Source organism: Nanorana parkeri, unplaced genomic scaffold (genome assembly GCF_000935625.1).
Source record: "Nanorana parkeri isolate BGI_ZX_2015 unplaced genomic scaffold, ASM93562v1 scaffold4, whole genome shotgun sequence".
In the NCBI taxonomy this organism is placed as follows: domain Eukaryota; kingdom Metazoa; phylum Chordata; class Amphibia; order Anura; family Dicroglossidae; genus Nanorana; species Nanorana parkeri.
The window spans coordinates 3,065,831-3,081,190 of NW_017306272.1; the positions used below are offsets into that span (position 1 = coordinate 3,065,831).

Genomic DNA, 15,360 nt, shown 5'->3' on the forward strand with positions numbered 1-15,360 from the left:
AATCATCTCTGAATTGGTGCTGACACTGTCCTTCCTTCTGGAGGGTGGCTACTTTTGTTCCCCATGGTCCCTGTGTGTGTTGTATAGTAGCCACCGCTCCAAGCTCACTCTGTGATGGACTACAATCTCAAATACAAATTTGTAAACTAAGTGTGAGGACTATGGGGAACAAAAGCAGCCACCCTCTAGAAAGAAAGAGTGTGGGTATGAATTCAGAGATGATTTGAGGATCTACAGCTGAATGATACACAAATAAGATACATTTTTTTTTAATATTTAAGGAACTTGAATGCATTTTTGAATGCAACCTCACGAAATTGAAACACCAGTTTTGGTGCAGTCATTATTAAGTTGTTGGATATAAATGAATGTACTTCATTCACACGATGTGTTGTTGTTGTAGATTATCTGGACTAAGGATGGAGCTTTTCCCCCGTTTTATCTGGTGTTTGACCGTCCTGACAAGCCTTGAACAAGCTCATACTTGGAAGCCAACGAGTCCCCTCAGTCAGATGTTTGCTGGGGTGAAAGTTCCTCCCACCATTGGAGGGGATCCTGGGGAACCTCTCTTTCTTACCCCATACCTGGAAAGTGGGAAGATCGATGAAGGTGAGCAGGACGGATGTTTGAATGACCAGTGATAAAGATGTTTCATTTTACTAAGAGCTGCTTTTTAATTTCATGGAGCCTTTTCTTAATTGCAACTGCAATAATATATTATGTTTGTGTGACATCCATAGCACTCTGTTAGTAGTTTTTAGCCCCTAGATGTTCATAGATTCTGTATTTTTCATTATTACCTTTTTAATCTCTGACAAACCTGCTCTATTTCAGCACGCGAGCTGAGCCTTGTGGGAAACCTCCCAGGAGTGAATGTGAAAAGTTATGCCGGATACCTCACTGTGAACAAGACCTATGACAGCAACCTCTTCTTCTGGTTCTTCCCTGCTCAGGTAGGACCACAAACTGTATGGTCGCTTTAACATTCTATGTAAAACTTGCTGACAATAAGCAAGGTACAGTGAGGGGAATTTATCTTTCTTGGCTGTATAGGATATGAGGTGGTAGTTCTGCTTTAATAGCAGAATAGAATGTCCCTTACTATGGTGGTTTAAGCTTCTGTTCATGTCACAGCTATTCACTGCAAGTCTCTGAAGGGCTGTGGGTGGGCACTGGAGGTGACTTAACGTGACACTAAACTCAGGAGTTAAATCTCAAAAATCCATTCAAGCGCCATAACTATTATCATTTGTGTATCGCTTGGCTGTAGATCCTCAAATTATCTCTGAATTGGTGCTGACACTGTCCTTCCTTCTGGAGGGTGGCTACTTTTGTTCTCCATGGTCCCTGTGTGTTGTAAAGTAGCCACTGCTCCAAGCTCACTCCTGTAATGGACTACAATCTCATGTTTAGTTTACTAATTTGCATTGAAGTTATGGCCTATCACGGGAGCAAGCGAGCTTGGAGTGGTGGCTACTTTACAACACACACCGACGGGAACCAAAAATGCACACAGGTGAACCACGTTGGTGACCACATTGTGAAAGAAGGCAGTTACTTGGAAGTTTACATATTTCTGTTACAAGTCTGCTCTAATCCAAAGAAGATTTGTTCATATGCTTTACGCTATGATAGAGTTCCCTTCTTTAGCGCCGTTGTACATTACATACACTAGGTGGTTCTGTATAGCAGTAAAATTAGTCTACATTTGCTAACCCTGATGAATCGAAAGCAGACATGCGTTACCCTTTAGTTGTATATACTTGGGTGAAATTGACATATCGTATATTCAATGCATTGATCTCCAGGTATTCCTAGACTTTAGATGACAGCCAGAAATGTCCTTTGCAGCCTCTGACCGTTCCAAACCCTTGTCTGTTTGCTGTTGCTTCCCCCATGATAACTTAGGACATCAGCAGTTTGCTTCTCCCATCTTACCTTCAATAGCAAAAGATAAGTTGTTGTCCTCCCAACACATTTGGATCTGTCCTTTTAATGTGATGGGCAGAATTAAGGATGATAATTTTTTGGTGGGGCCAGGCCCAGAGTTTGCAGAAAGTTATGATTTGCATATAACTTCAGCTATGTTTAAAAGGTTTTAATGAAGTCATTCAAATCATAACATCTATGGTCAAAAACGCAACATAAAATCTGTATTTCTATTTTGAATTTCCATTAGTTCTATCCCACTCCTAATAACCCTATCGATCTAGAAGTGTGTCAACTTGCTTATTGAAGATGCCCGTTAGATGTACAGGTGAAACTCGAATAATTAGAATATCGTGCAAAGTTCATTTATTTCACTAATGCAACTTAAAAGGTGAAACTAATATATGAGATAGACTCATTACATGCAAAGCAAGATAGTTCAAGCCGTGATTTGTCATAATTGTGATGATTATGGCTTACAGCTCATGAAAACCCCAAGAACCCCAAATCCACAACCTCAAAAAAGTAGATTATTACATGCAATCAATAAAACAAGGATTGTACATAGAACAATATCGGACCTCTGAAAAGTACAAGCATGCATATGTACTCAGTGCTTGGTTTGGGCCCCTTTTGCAGCACTTACTGCAATTACTTTCGCATGATATTCTAATCGAGTTTTACTTGTATGGAGTCTTGAGAAATTGAGATTGCATCACATCAAGGAGCAGGGAAAGAGACACAAAGCACACTGGGAATCCAGGAAGTTGGTGAAAGTGATGGGCAGACAGAAGGCAGCACTCACTACATAAAAGGGGTTTTTAAAGTAAGCTCTGACTGTATTATCAGAAACACCTCTAGTGTGTATTCCTATTACAGTGCTGATGTTATAACAGGATAGTATATGCTGGGACTTTACAACTCTGCTGATGATTTTCACAGTCCGCTGTCACTAAAGATACCTCTGCCGATGGGTTTTTACATCTTATGCACTGTTCTTAATGTCCCAAGTTTACTTTAATCCATAAGGAAGACTTGGCAATCAACCTTTTGCTTTGCTCTTTATAGAAAGTCAGAGTTCTTGCTTGCTTTCCAGTACAGAAATATGGCAGCTCCCTGTAAATAAAAGATGAAGCTGTAATCCCGTTCTTACACTACGATCAGTGGAAGGCTTTTGGAGGCTGGCCAGCTGGACATCTCAGAACATTTACATGGCTGCAGGATTTTTAGATGTTTGAAATCTCATATTTCAGGCCTTTTACAAGTTCTGTTTCCTCTCTCACTCTTTTAGCAAACATTTCTCAAGTTATGTCAAAATAGTGAAACCTGAGTCGAATTTCTTTATACTGTATGAGACCTCTATACAAAGTCTCTTTTTTGGTTTTCATGCGGGTCTCTCTACCCAAACCCTAACCATGAGCTAATATATTTATCCTAAATGTATTTTCTGTCTATCTTCTAACATACAGGTTAACCCAGACACAGCTCCAGTGTTGCTTTGGCTGCAAGGAGGACCTGGAGGGACATCTATGTTTGGTCTTTTTGTGGAGCACGGACCTTATATTGTCACGAAGAACCTTACATGTAAGTAGATGTAAGCTAGTGCAGGTGTTGTACTGATGCCTGCTTCATGTAGTCTAGAGAGTACTTAGAGTACATCACTTGTCTGACCCTCTCCTCCACCCCTGTGTCCTTTTACGGAACCACAGTAATTTTGTTTTTTTCTGTGGACACTGTCATTTTAGGTGTAATAATGTTTGACCAGTGCAGTTATATCTTATATCATGATAGCAGGCCCGGCTGCCTACTTGCGCATGCATGTCACTTTCCCCAATTGTTCCTAAAGCCATACTCCAAGGGAACACAGCCATAGGAATGAATGGGGGCATGGCATGTAGAACATGGATGGGACTTTTTTTTTATAATCGAAAAGCTGGGTGGCACTGGGCAAGGCTGCACAATGAAGATCTGCAGTCAGGCTGAATATACTTGTTCTGCTGTATGAGTTACGTTAATGACAAGTTATGCTCTGCATGTATGCCGTTCTATATTGAATGGCCCCCAAATGCACCTACACTGCACCATAATGTACTACCTTGTGTTGGGTGCTGTGTTGCTAGAATAGTGCATGCATCTGTGTTTTCGTGCACTAGGTAGTGTAAACAAATGAACACAGTTGATGTAGCAATTGAAGCACCACATTAACTAAAATAGACCATATACAAGTTTATTCCGATAGGGTCAGAGGACATTCCAGTAGAGTAGCCAGTGCGTTTCGGGGTCCCAGCCAGCTGCTGAGAAGTCTGAAGTACTCCGATCAGCTCAATACACCTTTCAGGCTGCATGGATTGTATTCCACATACATAATTTCTCTCATTCTCTTGGAGGGTGTTTTAGACCCCTGAAACTCTCTACTTAAATGTCCCCTGACCCTGATTGAATAAAGTCTGGACTATTTTAATTGGTGTGGTGCTTCAATTCCTACATCTACTGTGTTCACTGTTGAGCCAAGGATACTGTGGAGATCCTTTGGATTGCGGAAGCTGCCTACCTGTCATCCAAATTACAAATATTCACATCACTTAACTACTGTTAAATGAGAAACGCCAAGAGAATACCTACATGGGTCCAGGACTTTCTTTCCTCACTTCCAAACAATCAAATAAATGGGCTACCCTAATGCAACACACATCAAAGTCTAGTATAATGCAGTTCATCCCACTGATTTAAATGGGCCCGTGGGGAGGAAGGAAACAGAAAAGGACAACTTCATTGAGAGTAAACTGGTGCTTTTACCAGTTCTCCAGTTTAAGACCCTGATCACATGGAGATTTTTTTTTTGAGTTCAGGACCTGATCCTGAACTCTTGTATGTTGGAGAAGGAAGGATCAAATGTACCATACATACGTCATCTTCATTGTTTGCTCCAAGGACATGGTGGGTCCCTGAACTGGAATGGCTCCTGTAAGGACAGACTGATGTCTCCCCATCCATGATCCTCTGGGAGACATGTCTGCCTTTGGCCAATCTTAATTTGGGGCTCCATGCTACAACACGAGGGGTGTCCACCTAAAGTCCACTATCATGGTGAGGAACTTCATTGTTAATAACATCATGGAAGATATTATTTACTACTGAAATAGTCAGCTGTGGTCCGTAACAAATAAAATTAGGTCTCTTAAAAAGGAAGGTACTCATAATGACATTTTGGAAGGCTATTCATGTAAGTGAAGGTGGGTAAAGCCTTATTGGCTCCTTAACAAAATAAACAACCTATTTAATAAAGAGTTCTTGTGTGGTAGCACAGCCATCAGTCAGAATTCACTCTGCTTAAGTCAGACTAAGCGCCTGTGTGCTGTGTGGGTTGGTGTCAACCTCTGGGTTTTTCATTTAAATTCAGCTCTGCTCAAACCTGTGCATTCTAATGCAAATCACAGTAAAAGGTGTGTTTTGGTCTGCTTTAACTGCAGTGCATCCCAAAAGGACTTGCTGCATCCAGAGTAATGCAGGTGAAAAAACAGCTTTAAAACTGTTGTCCACATTTTTTTAAAAATCCGATACTTTTTATTTTTAAATATTTTCCTCCAACAAACCCATAAAAAATTAAAAATACATAATTCAAGCAATACACAAATAATAAACATCCCAGCTAACATATAAACACAAAAACAAATACATCAACCACTATATATATAATTTCCAAATAAGAAAAAGCAGGATCGTTGATATCTAATCACCTAAACACATATATATCTTTAGAGCACAGCTAAAGTACTCCCAATTACAGCCTGGGCGGCTCTCATAAACTTCCCTCCTATGTCTAACTAACCATATTATAGAAGAATTCACACATTCCTTATACGGTATTGTATCCATCTAGACCAGTGGTTCTCAACGTGTATAACCTCAGGACCCACATTTGTCCTTGGTCATTAAGTCGTGGCCCAAGTCGCACCACACTGGAATGCACAGCATGGCAGTGCAGATAATCCTCGCTTAACGACTTACCTGTTTTGCGACCACTCACACTTACGACCGTCCTCCGAGCGACCTCCCACCTCGCGCGTCAGCATCAGTGCGACGTGTCGCCGGCGGAAGTGACGTCCTCCGATCTTCACTGCGGGTCCCGGTAAGTATTTTCATTGCCCGATGTACAGTACACTGTTCGGTACTGTACATCTGCAATGCTATACAGTTCTGTACTAATGCAGTACAGTACTGTATAGAGTTCCTCACTTAACGACCAATTCGTTTAACGACCTTGTCGTAGGAACGGAACTCGGTCGTTAAGTGAGGAATACCTGTACTGCATGTTTCAGTGCAAGCAATCAAACTGTGGACGGGAGGTGTGTCTGGCATGCCATTCAAATGAATGGCAACGCAATGCACCTCCGACACCGGAAAGAACAGTGGGTGTGATTCAGTGCTAGTTTGTGATTAAAACATTGACAGACACACACAACCACAGACACACTCTCACAGACATTCACACTCCCCAAAAAATGTTTGGAGTTCAGTGTGGGCTGCTGTGCTGTGACAGAGCTCCATTCATAGCTGCATTGCTTGCACAGCTTCCTTGCACTCCTTGTAGAGGTGCCAGGAGCCAGAATGTGACGTCACTTCGGCCACCTCAAGCTGAAACTTGCCTCCAGGCAGCATATTTTGAACTGACAGTGCTGCACTGTGGGAGAGGCTGAGGAGCCTTCCACCTACTGCACTGGAAGGCGTCCAGGGACCCACTGAACATGGGGTCGCGACCCACTTTTGGGTTAAGACCCACCAGTTGAGAACCATGGATCTAGACCAATATAAGGAAAACTTATCCTCCCCTATCCCTCTATATTGATAAGTAGTACGTTCAAACATTACCGTCTGATCTAACTCGGTCATCCATTCTGGTAGTGATGGTGGGGAGGAAGATATCCATTTCCTCGCCACCAGTCGCTTAGCAGTAAATAATGCTCTATATATAGCCAATTTGGTATATGAACTCATCGCCCAGGCATCAAAAACTGCTGGTATGCATACTCTAGGTGTATTATTGTCATCCACATTACACCATTGAGGTGAACTGGAATCTGCTGAGCTGCATCTGCCATGCATTTCAAACGCGTGTCAAATACAGAAAAACAAGTCCCTAAGATTCATTTTGATGATTTGCTAAACATGTTACTTAAGAATCAAAACCCTTTATTGAATAAAGTGGACTGTGACTAGGGATGAGCTCATGTTTGGTCTAAACCTGAGCTGATCAGAATCGGGAAGTTAGGCATCAGTGTGCACCCAGCCGGCGCATAACAAAGATACTGCTGACATCATTAACCTTATATGGCCATATTTGGTCAATGACATTGAGAAAGTGGGAGCAAGCATTTGTAAAAACAAAAACTGGGTACTTGCTCTCCCCGAAAACAAATTCCAAATGCGTAATGGGGAGGAGAGAGGGTTAGGATGACGTGATGTCTTGTGAGCAAGGGTTCTCTTTATACCTTTTTTTAAAAGCTCTTTGTTACATATGAGTAAGTGCAAACAATACACCTGTTGATCATTGCAGAAATTCACATTGTGTCCTGTGCTATCTCAAGGAGCCTAATTAGCTTTCCCAGTTATCATGGACTCAAAAGTAATGTCTGTTGAGTATAAGATAGGGGGAGGGTTTCAGTAGTTTAGCAAATGAAAACTGATCAGGGCTGACACCACTCGGTCCACAATAGTGCTGTCTTAGCCCACCACAGGATTTAAGAGCTTTGTGCATTTCTGGCAGATCAACAGATATTTTTCTGTACTTGCCCTTCTGTACACTTGATATAGCTAACAGAACAAGAAAACAGCATTTTTAGAAGGTCAGCGGTAGTGTCCTTGGTATCTCAGCACAGGTTTTCTTCAAGTGGTTAATCCAGAAGTATCCTAAAGTAACTGACTTGTGTAATTATCCCTAAATGGTAATGTTGTATCTCCTCGTGTCACAAGTGCATTTTCCAAATTAAATGAATGCTGCTCACATTCCATAATATGTAAAGGTCCTGACAAGGCAAGAGCAATGATCCACTGTAGAATTAATTTGTAGATGTGTGAGTACATGGCTCCATCCAAACCTTGTGTTTATGTAGGATCAGCAGCTGTGCTATGTCAATGCTGTTTTTCTTGTTTGACTGACCACATGTTTTTCTCCTTCTAGTGGTTCAGAGGGAATTTTCCTGGACAAACAAATATTCCATGCTGTATATAGATAATCCTGTAAGTCTTGTCTTAGGAAAATAAATAACTTGTCTTAATTGAAGCTGAACTCCAAGCAGATAAAATGCATGCATGTGCTCAATGAAAAGTAAAAATTTATTTTTAAAAGCAACTAGTGAACTTAAGGTGGTATCAGCATCTTGCAATTCCCTGTACAGCAGAGCTCAGACTGAGAAAAGAAGCAGCCCAAGGAGCCAATCATTTATTTTTCAGTACTTATATGCTAGCAATGTACATGCTGATAAGAGGAGAGAGCAGAGTAACCGAGACAAGCTCATCAGTCTGCTGCTTCTTCCTGAGGATTGGGCTTGGACTTAGTTGTATTAACTGCAGTAGAGAAATATCAGTTCTCCAGAGTGACTCCTGTCTGGTGTTTTGGTATGTGTAAATCTCGGGAAGGAATGGAAATAAAATTCCTTTGGCAGGTGAAACAACTCTCCTATATGTATTTTATTTATCGAGCTGTTTGCCTGGCGTTCAACTTTAAAGTTCACCGCAATAAAAAAAAAACGGTATTAGGAATGCACTGAAATGAAAATGTTAGACCAAAATAAAAGATTGTCCGGCTGAAAACGTAAATTACCCTTTTTTAATTTTTTTAAATAAGTCGGCCCCCCCAACATATTTGAAAGATTTCCAATTATTTTAAATTTAATTTTTTATTTTTTTTACTTTACTGTTGGGGTCTCTGTGGAAATATTGGGGGTCTAAACAGAGCCCTGATATTTTCTTTTTAAAATGTCTCCTCTTCCGCATCCCCTGTTATGAATGAATCTTCTATACTAAGTGCTTCTGTTCATTCATAAACTGAGGAGATAGTATCAGTTACTATGTCCACAATCGTGAATGAACAGGAAGTGATGTAGAGCTCTTCTTATTCATAACTGGGGGCGCAATATGCATACTATGTCAATTATTTACAAACACTCAGCGATCACTTCTGATTGCTGAGTGCTTGTACCCGCTCTCCGTCCTGACTCCTCCGCCTGTAACAGTAGGCTGTGCGGGAGGAGAGCTCGGCCTCCTGTGACCGCTGACTCCTCCCCGCATCGCCCCACTCAGCATCCTGACAGTTTCACTCCTCCCTGCTGGGCTCCAGTCTCGGATTCCCGTGTTGGTACTTTCGGCATTTTGCCCATAGTGCCATTTTCGGCCGAAATGTTTTGGTGCATCCCTAACGGTTTAATTTTTAGTGGCCATCAATGAGTTGATTTAATAATAATAAACAGTTCTCTATAATGTAAAAAATGTAAATAGTAAGGCAGCCTTTTTGGAAAAAGGGAAGACTGTAGTTGTAGGCGCTAAAGCACCACACCAATTCTAATAGTCCCAATACATTTTAGTTTGATTAAGGTCAGGGGGACATTCAAGTAAAGTAACAACTCATTTTAAAACACTCCCCCTTCAGGGCCCAGACGAAACGCCTGTATCAAAATATAATCATACTAAACTGACTTGCTCAAGGTCTCAACATAGGTGGAAGTTATGGGAATAGTATACATAAGATACATATGATAAGTGGTTGCAGGAAGAGACAAGTAAGAAAGATACAAATGCTACATGTTAACTCCTTACTTTATACTTCAAACTCAACTGCATTTTTTGGGTAGCATTGTTTAATCCAACTTTTAAAAGTGTACCTGTACTAGAACAAAGCTCACCAAACCTCCCTGCGCTCTCTTTGGTGCCCAGACAAACCATCTGATCACTGACAATACCCCACAAAGACCTGTTCAAAAAAACAGTTTAACCTCTCGTGCCCGGAGCACTGCCTTGTGGAAGGCATGTCCCATACCCAGAGTTTCAGGCACCAGAGGTGGTATAGGTGCCTACTGTACAATGTACAGGTGCGTTTTAAATTCCATTCCTGCTACCCTTTATTGTAAAACGGACAATTAATGGAGAATGATTGCACACAATATTAACTTTTCTATATTATTGTGCTCCAAGCTCATTGTGTATGGGGTGAAAATTGCAGTACAGGAGATTTGTGGTGTTGGGAAACATTTGGTTGGCTGGATGATTGGATGATGGAGTCAACAGATCTTCATCTTATTCACTAAGCTAAGGGAAAATGCCCTTGCAATGTGAACATTCCATTGCAAGGTGAACAGCCTATTTGCCTTTGGTAAATGAACCCCAGTGTATCTATATATTTATGTGCATATCTCAATCTTGGTGATTCCAGTTACAGTCCTATTAGCAGGGTTTTAGAATAATTAAATTAAAGAAATGTTAAGTATATGTTGTGCATATAGTAATGGCCTTGTATTTTGTTAGGTTGGAACAGGCTTCAGCTTCACAGCAGAGGGAGGATATGCAGTGAATCAAGATGATGTGGGAAGAGATCTGTACAGGTATACTTTCGTCATATACTCTAAATCGGGTGGGCTGGCTGTCCTCCAGTTGTGGTGAAACTACAAATCCCATAATGCATGTGTCTTTGGGACTCATGTCTGTGGTTGTGAGAATCTTGCAATGCCTCATGGGATTTGTAGTTCCACAACATCTGGCGGCCCAGAGTTTACCCACCCTTGCCCTAGATTCAGTAAATGTGTTTTGACTGCCATGTGTTTATCAGAAACACACAATTTTCTGACCTTCCTCCAATCTATTTCTGTGTTTTAATATGTAATTCTCCCCATCAAATTTTCAAAATGTTTATCTTGCAATTCCAGGTTTCTGAAAAATATACTAAAATGTCTGTAAAGGTTCTCATTATCCATGCCATGGTATAGCCGGTAGTACCAGTAGTCACAATTGATGGGACTTTAATGTTGAAGACATTTCACCACTTGGCAATGTAGTTGAATGATGAAGTGAAGAAGCCACTTGGAAGAATACTAAAATATCTTCAGCAATATAGAACGCCATTGGAATGAAACCAATTACCATTTTGAAATTAAAGAAGGAAAAGGACAAGGTCATCTGATAATATTTAGAGAATGTTTGTGTCCCAGTGATACTGTAAACATGGCTTAAAGTAGAACATTGCATGAACTTGGTCATTCTACCAGTTTGTGCTTTAGCTGCACAATTCCTGTCCTGGGCTATAAAGGGTAACACTGTGCTGCTGCATTTGCAGCCCCATTGTCCGCTCTTGAGGCATTGTCAGACAGAGCGATATTGCTACGTGGATGGGTTCCTGTAGGGTGCAGTCTCACATCTTAGAGCAGTGATTTAGGACCATAAGCAGACCTTGCCCACCACCTAGAGGAAAAAGTTGCAACCAGGTATCGGCGGTCACCTGACTGCAACTGAACATGAAATCTAATTTTTGGAGGCTTTTATTTTGTTTTGCAGTACAGGGATATCTTTGCTGCACACTAGGATAGTGTCATATGTATATGCATATCTTCTATAACGCAAACCTGTACTTTGCCCATGCAGGGCAAAACATCAAGTTCAATTTAGTGCCCCCCTCGCCAGCAGCAGCACATGCTCGCCTTTACTGCCCTGCTTGCAGTTTAGCCTTCAGGAGAGAAGGAAATTATCTGGATTTCTCTACCTTCTGGAGGAACATACAACTCCCTCCTCTTTAATGTGACAGCACTAGCGCTTTGACTGGTTCAGCTGTATCACGTGGGGTAAGGAAAAGAGCTCTCAGCCCTGTGTTGGCTCCAACAAGAGCAGCTCAGAGCCTAAATAGGGCTTATTTTTCTCTCTCTAGTGGCTGAACAGAGTAGTGGACATTGGAAAGTTAAGTATGTGAGCAGCTTACCTGAGTGAAAACTCTGCTTTGAATTCAGGAGCAGTGCAGCATCGTTGCCACACCGTCACGGGAAGCTGCATTATGCGGACTTTACTCAACAGGTGTTTGTGGGACTTTGCAGGGGGACCAAGAGAAAACAGATGTAGTTATAATTTGGGTGCTATAGCACAAGTTTCTAAATAAGAGGCCAAAGAAACATTCAGTCATGCTTTATTTTTGTGTATGTGTAATAGCTGCTTTCTTTTTTTTTTTCTCTTTTAGTGCACTCACACAATTTTTTCAAATCTTCCCGGAATATCAGCAAAATGACTTTTATTGCACAGGAGAGGTAAGGGACACCTGGATTTTCTATGGCCAGTTTTTATTTGTCTTGTGTTTTTATAACCTGTTGTTTTATATCCCTTTTCATTGCTTTTATAAAATAAACACATACCTTTTTTACATGGTGATTCTGTGACCCAATTTGCAGAGTTTACTATTCTTTCTATTAAGGGCTTGTTCACACCAAGCGCGGAGCAGATCCAGAGCAGAGCAGGTGCAGACCGGATCAAAACTGCGTCCAATGTATTCCTATGGTATTTTGAGCTCCAGTTCACATCGCAGCGTGCAGATCCAGAGCAGGTAAAAAAACTGCGGCAAGCCCTATTTTACCTGCTCTGGAACGCATCAAAAACGCATGCAAAACGCATGCAAGTGCCTGAAAGCCCATGTTAAACGTAAAAAAAAAGGCCCAGAACGCATCAAAAATGCGGCAAAACGCGGCACGACCCACTGCACTGCGTGTGCAGAAGCCTGACCGGATCTGCTCTGCATTTGGTGTGAACAAGGCCTAAACCTTAGTAATTCATGCTATGTTTTTTGACTGAAAATCCATACAGATCATATGATCTTGTGGTTGTGTGTGTAACTTATTTTCTCGTGCCAAATTGTAAATATGAAATGGTCATATGCAGTATTTCCTATTTACCTGGTTAAAAGTAATGATTGTACTGTGCATAATATAAAAATAAAATCTATACAAAGCACTGTATATTCAATGTAAACATAAAAGTGTCTTTAGGACAAGATTCATTAGACTAGGTAATGAATCCATGTCAGAGCTGTAACTTTAACTTGCACAATGTTCTTGTGGACCTTTACCCACTTTGACTAAAAATCATATCAGCATACAGCTCTGCATGCTGATATGAAATCATCTAACATTCATTAGTTAAACATTTTTATTTTACTTCAAATTTCTTTTCTACTTCCTGGTCCACTTTGGCACAAATGATGCAATCGTGTCCAAGCATTGCATCCTGGGAAGGTTACATCAGCAGAGCATTGCTGGGAAATCTCATGACATCTCATGGAAAGGAATTTTCCTCTCCTGAGATGAGGTGCATGGTCACATGTCTTAGTCACATGTGCCAGAGTTCCAGGAAGTAAAGGGAGATCTAGTATCCTGCCCTTAGTTTAAATGGCCGCTGTCAGAAGAATGGGGAGGAAAAAAACAAGGTATGCAAAGAATAGTGGCAATTAGAAAATCCCAGTCAACTCTATCGAACGCTTTTTCAGCGTCCGTTGATGGTATCATTGTCGACAGAGTTGATGTAGTGGCATAATTGATGTAAGTGCTCGTTGCGTGTTATCTCTAGCCTCTCTGCCCGGCAGGAACCCAGTCTGATCATTTGCAATAAGCTGAGATAGTATAGGCGCCAAACGATTAGCCAATATTTTGGCGTATAGCTTAATATCCGTGTTTAACAGAGAGATGGGCCTGTAGCTGTTACATACGGCCGGGTCCCTGCCGGGAATTACTAAACATTTCTAAAGGTGTCTTTGTTGTTTTGAAGATAAGGGTAAAGTTCCTCTTTAACATCTACATGCATAGAGCCACCTAACATACTATATATGAAAACATAAGAAAATACCATGTGTCCCTACATTAGGTACCATAGTGTTCCCATAGGCTGCTATATCTTGATCCCTTACGGATTGTTCACACCAAGTGCGGAGCAGATGCAGAGCAGTTACAGAACGCATCAAAAATGCATCCAATGTATTCCAATGGTATTTTGGTCTCTAGTTCACACCACAACGTTCAGTTCCAAAGCATGTTGAAAAACTGCAGCATGCCCTATTTTTTCTGCTCTAGAACGCACCCAAATGCATAAACGCAGGCAAACGCCCTGGAACGCACCAAAAGCCCATTAAAAAAAAAAACACGGACCGGAACGCGGCAAAACACACTGCACGTGCAGAAACTCATGCAGATCTGCTACAGATTTGGCATGAACAAGCGCTTAGTGTGACTATATACAGGATGTGTGCAGATTGCTCACCAAGTATTATAAGCTGTGAGAAATGTGCCCCTTCTCACTTACAGTATGTGTGAAGAGCACTACCAGGACTTCCTGCCATCATCTCACTGACTTTGTTAAACAGATGCCGCATGTATTGTACATGGATTCAATGTTTTTTTTTTTATAAAGAATGATTGGTAAATGGATGTACTAGTTATTTTTTGACTGTTCAACTCTACATTGACCATTGTAAACCGTGCTCCATGTGGTTCTGTGGTCATCTTTAAAAATGAACCTATGCTTTGCCAATGCAGGGCAAAATAGTACGTTCACTTACCTGTCCACTTCCCCAGCTGCACATTCACCCTTGTGTTCCACACCTTGAGTTGAAAGAGAAAGCTCTGTATAAATACCAAGTCAAGACTTGGAGCTTACGTGGGACTGAGGACTCTCCCTATTCCCATGTGGCATTTCCATGAGTGGTCGGTCATTAAACACTAGCACCATCACATGGGAGAAAGCATAAAGAAAAGGCGCATGCTTCCTATATCCAGAAGTGTCAGCGATGTCTCTTTCCTCCCAGTGACCAGCACAATGGGGAAGCATAAGAAATGAGTACAGTATGCACTCTGCTTGGAACCCCTCTTTAAATAGTGTTGCCGCCAAGTCTACCACTGCTTACCTAATTGTTTTTTCATTACAAACACAATTAAGCTGCTTTTCAATGGCTTCCTGGGTATAGCTTGCATCACACCAAAGTGGGTTGTACGATTCTGATTGGTTGTAGCTTGGAAGCACTTTTCAAACTGCTGACCTGTGGGAATTCTCTGCTTGTCAGATGCTAGAAGGCATATGGACACGTTTCCACATCACGCTCTGAAAGGAGAGAACTTCTTTAGATAATTAAACATACTGTTGCAACTACACTCAGTTATGACTCCAGTATCGTGTATTTGTGCTGTTTGTCGTCGTCTTGGATTTTTACCATTAATGTTAATGTGCTTTGCCTAACCTGAACAAAACAGGTTCACTTAAAAAGTATGTGAACCCGAATATGAACTTTTTATTTGATCACTGTTGGCCTGTTAAACAAAATGTCAACGCCTGATTGTTGTCACCCTAGGACAGGAGGTGTACTATAGGCAGGATCACCAGGTGAATATGAGAGGGGGGAAAAAACACCTGAAATAGGAAAAC

General features: G+C 41.2%; 1 protein-coding gene across 1 annotated transcript in view; it reads left to right on the top strand.

The window, feature by feature from the left end:
* The first annotated feature begins 408 nt into the window (after positions 1-408).
* The window catches only part of CPVL (carboxypeptidase, vitellogenic like), a 72,083-nt gene continuing 57,131 nt past the window's right edge, over positions 409-15,360 (top strand). The window contains exons 1-6 of the mRNA XM_018574605.1: positions 409-609; positions 835-953; positions 3,399-3,513; positions 8,108-8,166; positions 10,447-10,523; positions 12,140-12,206. Of these exons, the coding sequence (XP_018430107.1) occupies positions 420-609; positions 835-953; positions 3,399-3,513; positions 8,108-8,166; positions 10,447-10,523; positions 12,140-12,206 (627 nt within the window). The 5' untranslated portion in view covers positions 409-419. The remainder of the gene's footprint in view (positions 610-834; positions 954-3,398; positions 3,514-8,107; positions 8,167-10,446; positions 10,524-12,139; positions 12,207-15,360) is intronic.